Source organism: Papaver somniferum, chromosome 3 (assembly GCF_003573695.1).
Source record: "Papaver somniferum cultivar HN1 chromosome 3, ASM357369v1, whole genome shotgun sequence".
Taxonomy (NCBI): domain Eukaryota; kingdom Viridiplantae; phylum Streptophyta; class Magnoliopsida; order Ranunculales; family Papaveraceae; genus Papaver; species Papaver somniferum.
The window spans coordinates 181,991,059-181,996,181 of NC_039360.1; the positions used below are offsets into that span (position 1 = coordinate 181,991,059).

A 5,123-nucleotide genomic window follows, 5' to 3' on the forward strand; every position below is an offset into this window, starting at 1 on the left:
TTTTAACAATACACTAAGCTTAATTTCCTTTTAAGGCAATTTTGATGCATGCTCAAGCTTCAAATGAGTAATACGCTCCTTTTATGGGTGCTATGAGATTCTAATTTTATGTCTCCTATGGGATAGCATACTACCTGACTTTATAATTTCCATAAATTGAAGGTATTACCAGCTCAGGAAATTGTAGGCATATTAAACAAAGGTATTACCATCTCTAGTGCCTACTCATCTTATTATTTTAGAGCTACAATTATTAGTTTAAGGTGCAATGCATTTAATTTTTAAAGCGTAACTATTTTTTTTAGTTAAGGCTTCGTCAAATAACTCCTGCAACGAGCTAATTTTTCAGTTACCTTTATCATAAATCAAGACTTTGGTTTTCAAATTAATGAGATATATTTATTTTTTAGGGATGAGTATTGAGCTATCAAACTTCTTTCCAAGCTCTAATGTTTATATTATGGATCGGGATCCCCTAACAAAGGGGTTTGACAAACACTTTAACAAACCTCCTAGTCCATTGGATGAAAACAATCTTATGGTCCATAATTTCCATGACGTGGCGATATAATCATCAGTTTTTTATTCGGCTCAACTAGCCGAGCCAATTTTTTTTTCTTTTTCCTAAAAATAAAATGAAAACTAAGATTTTTCGATATTCCCTCCACAGAAAAAACGGGATCTCAGTTATCTTTTTTAGGTTTATCGTCTTCTTCTCGTCTTTCAAAAAAAAAAGTCTTCTCCTCGTTGTTTCTCGTTTGGTCGTTCTTCTTCTTCTTCGCTTGCATCTCCTTCTCGTTGATTCTTAATATTTTGATTGCATGCAATCGTGTAGTCATCGCTTCAACTTCCTTGCAAAAACGTAATAATGGTTACTGCATAATTCTTACTCCTAGAAAACAAGGTATGCTCGCATCTTATCTTGATTTGTCATCCATATCTACAAAAATTCTAGTTATTTCATACATATGCTCATGTGCCTTTCCTGAATTACTAGGCGCAAGTCGAGTTTTTAGCAAAACTTCTAGTTATTTCAGTTTAGGGTATAAGAAGTAGCCTGACAATATTTTTTGTGATTCCAGGAGCGATGGATGATTTGCCCAATCATGATAATTCGACTCCGAATAAGAAAAACAATAATCTAGAAACACCATACGAAGGGATGCAATTTAAGAGTTATGAAGAAGCCAAGGAGTATTAGGACGACGCAACGGTTTTACAATTCGTGTTCGATCAACAAATAAAACTCGAAGAGGTGTTGGAATAGTGACAACAGCTTACATGGTATGTTCTCGGGAGGGAAACAAGGTATAAAATGACAATATAGAAGGAGTGGACAAAAAAAGCAGAAGTTGCAATACTATACAATGTGGGTGCACAACAAAGATGCAAATCCTTCTTAACGAAGATAATAATATGTGGAAGGTGATGGCATTTTCAGATGAACACAATCACAAATTTGTGTCACCAAAAAAAAGAATGCGTATGCGGTCCAATAAAATCATGCCAGAACATGTGAAGGATATAACAGAAAAATTCCATATAGAAAACCTTGAAGTTGGAAAAATTCCTGTAATCCTTGAGGGTCGGAATATTGGATTTAATAAAAGAGATTGTTGGAATCATCTACGCAATGTTAGGCACAAAAATTTAGAACTTGGTGATGCCCAATCTCTCATTGATTATTTACACAAGAAACAAAGTGAGAATCCTCAATTCTTTTATAGAGTTCAAGTTGACGAACATGGCAGAGCGGTAATTTTATTTTGGGTAGATGCGCGATCACGTTTGTTATACGAACAATTTGGCGACGTAGTTTTCTTCGACACTACATATCGAACAAATAAATATGAAATGCCGTTCGCACCATTTACGGGGGTAAATCATCATTATCAAAATATCCAATTTGGGTGTGCTCTTCTACAAGATGAGACTGAAGTTACATTTTCATGGTTGTTTAGTAAATGGCTTGAAGCTATGGGGGAGAAACATCCATCAGCAATCATAACTAATCAAGATGCTGCGATGGTTGGTGCCATAAAGAAAGTTTTTCCAAATGCTCGCCATCGTCTATGCCTTTGGCACATTAAGAAAAAATTCCCTGAGAAATTATCACATATTTATTTTAAGAAGTCAAAGTTCAAGGGCGATATGAAAGAATGTATTCATCATACTTACAAGATACAAGAGTTTGAAGAAAGGTGGAAAAAGATGATTGTGGAGTTTGGTTTAAGCAAAAATGAATGGTTAACTGAGTTATATGACATTCGAGAATCATGGGTGCCTGTTTATCACAGAAATACGTTTTATGCAGGTATGAATATAACGGGTCGCAGTGAAGGGGTAAATGCCCTTTTCAAATCATTTGTCTCACCAAAAACTAATCTCAGAGAATTTGCGGTTCGGTATGACCAAGTAGTGAAAGAAATTGTTGATAAAGAAGATAGTGAGGATCTTATATCAGAGCATAAAATCCCGGTTATTGATAGCAAAAATTTGATACTTAAGCACGGTGCTACAATATACACTCGCAATATTTATAACAAGTTTCGTGAGCAACTATTAGATGCACAACGTTTCAAGTCTGATGAGATTGAAAGAGGGGATGAATTTAATACTTACTTAGTGACATCTAAGATTGGTTATCCGCAACGGTTCACTGTAAAGATTAAGCCAGGTACGTAGGAGGGGTATTGTGAATGTCAATATTTTGAATTTAAAGGTTTATCTTGCAAACATGTGCTTAAAGTTCTTATGAAGCTGGAGGTAGATGAAATACCACCACATTTTATTCTAAAGAGATGGTTAAAAGGTGTCAATTCTTTTAGGATTATGGATGAAACGTTACTCTCTGATAATTATGAGAACTCAAAAACACTTAGACTTAGTCATCTTTGTCGGAGATCAACTCAGCTGTCATGTTTTGCTTCAAAGTCAGATACACTATATAAAATGGCAATTGAAGGCATTGAAAAAATCTTTGCGCAGATCAGGGATGAACATAATAAGACAGTTGAAGCTGATAGAACGACTTTAGTTTCAAGCTCTAAAATTCAAGAAGATACTGAAGTTGAGAAATTAAGTCATCCATTTATTGTTGATCCACATATTTCTCAAGTGAAAGGTAGACCTTCTGAAAAATCGAAAGGAAAAGTAAATAGTTCCGGTAGAATGTTAAGTCCTGTTGAAGCATCAGTACCCAAAAAGAGAAAATGCTCTTTGTGTGAGGAATTCAGACATGACAAAAGAAAATGCCCACTAAAACCAGATAAAGAACAATTGAAAATTGTTGAACCATGTAAGTGGTACTCTTATTTTTCACTCACTATTGAATACATAGTTTCAAATTTAAAATGACGAATGTTTTCTATTTCCGTGTAGGTTCAACCAATGAGAACGCCACTGCACTTTGAAATGACATAACTAGTTTGCAAGACAGTTCATATGAGTATTCAAAGTTAGGCTTAATGCAGATTTTAAGGTCAAGCTACACTACGCACGCAGTTGAGTGTTCAGTATTTATGACTTAAATGACTTGAATTTGCAGAAGCATATAATTGTACTGGAATTTCTTGTTGGTGTGTCTAAGTGTTGCAGATTCACAAGTTTGATTTCCTGGTTTTGTAGAAAGACGCTGAGGAAGATGAGTAATCTGGAATATATGTTTCGAGCCAAATTTTTGAAGACTTTTAATTTATCTTTCGTTTATGTTTTGAGTGAATTTTATGAGCAGTTTATTTATGGATTATGTAAGTTTTTTGAGTGTGGATTCGGTGAGGAATAAATGCGTATTTTTTTAACTGTTTCCTCAAATAATTCAGTACGTATTCATCAGTGAGTAATGAATTAGATTGGCAACTTGGCTTCTGCCAAAGATGTTTCAGAACTGCCAGTGAATGAGCTCTTACTTCCTTGTATAGGTATAATCCTTGAAAAACAACACACGTTCCAGTTCATTTTCGTTCAGTTACTAGGCTCTCATTATTAGATATCAGTACAAGGTTGCGGCTTCCTCACATTTTTGAAACATGGGAAGAAGACGATAAACCTAAAAAAGATAACTGATATCCTGTTTTTTTCTGTGGACGGAATATCGAAAAATCTTAGTTTTCATTTTATTTTTAGGAAAAAGAAAAAAAAAATTGGCTCGGCTAGTTGAGCCGAATAAAAAACTGATGGTTATACCGCCACGTCATGGAAATTATGGACCATAAGATTGTTTTCATCCAATGAACTAGGAGGTTTGTTAAAAATGTTTGTCAAACCCCTTTGTTAGGGGATCCCGATCCTTATATTATTACCAACTTCCTAGAGATGATTGGTCATATCGTTGTCAATACCTTGACAACTGCTGTTTCAGACTCATGAAAAGTTAGATTTATTTGTATAACGTGGAGGTTGAATATTTTTAAATACTTATCCCTTGAAATCATGCACCAAAGTTGATTAGGCTTCACAATTAGTCTATAAGATTGGTTGTCATATTTTAGTTTCAAAACTCAAGGTCGCTTGATTAGATTACTAGAGTCAACTTCTTTAGGTTAGACTAGGAAGTTTAGAAATGTTGAGATATACAAGTATTACTCTGAAGACCTGAAGATTCTGGAAATGTATCGACGTCAACGAAGATAACATCCTTCTACTCGAGGTTAGTAATATAAGACTTGACTTGCTTCTATTTCTACACACATTACTTTCAAGACGTTTAAACTGAAAACTTAACATCAAAGTTATATATATGAAACTCTAGTATTAGAGACTTGATCATCTCATTATAATCAAAGTGTCAATGAAGAATATACAAGTTGTTTTCAGCCACTGTAGGGATTTTTCAGCCACTTCTGTTTAAAAAGGAATATTGCTTGATCAACAATTTTATTAAAAAACCCACCTGCACATAATGACTCAACCATGGCTTTGGTCGAGTAGTTTAACGCGTCATAAAGAATCTGCACTAGTTTCATTTTCTCAAACCCATGATGAGGACACCGCGCAAAGAGATCATTGAATGTTTCTAAATACCTATAAAGAGACACTTCTTCGTGTTGCATACTAGCACTAGTTTTCTGCCTAATACATGCAATTTTATGTTTTGGGTAAAACTTCTGGAAGAAAGCTATCCC

General features: G+C 34.6%; 1 protein-coding gene across 1 annotated transcript; it reads left to right on the plus strand.

The window, feature by feature from the left end:
- Nucleotides 1–1,479: 1,479 nt before the first annotated feature.
- Nucleotides 1,480–3,413, plus strand: LOC113360406 (protein FAR1-RELATED SEQUENCE 5-like). Its single transcript, XM_026603916.1, has 3 exons — nucleotides 1,480–2,677; nucleotides 2,723–3,298; nucleotides 3,382–3,413. The coding sequence occupies exons 1-3, from the start codon at nucleotides 1,480–1,482 to the stop codon at nucleotides 3,411–3,413; spliced, it is 1,806 nt and encodes a 601-aa protein (XP_026459701.1).
- Nucleotides 3,414–5,123: the final 1,710 nt, after the last annotated feature.

Bases quoted from the DNA above. Each gene is read 5' to 3' on its own strand.
- LOC113360406 (XM_026603916.1), top strand. From the start codon at position 1,480: ATGCGTATGCGGTCCAATAAAATCATGCCAGAACATGTGAAGGATATA. The intron at 2,678-2,722 runs GTACGTAGGAGG...TTGAATTTAAAG, and splicing joins CACTGTAAAGATTAAGCCAG to GTTTATCTTGCAAACATGTG. The intron at 3,299-3,381 runs GTAAGTGGTACT...ATTTCCGTGTAG, and splicing joins ATTGAAAATTGTTGAACCAT to GTTCAACCAATGAGAACGCC.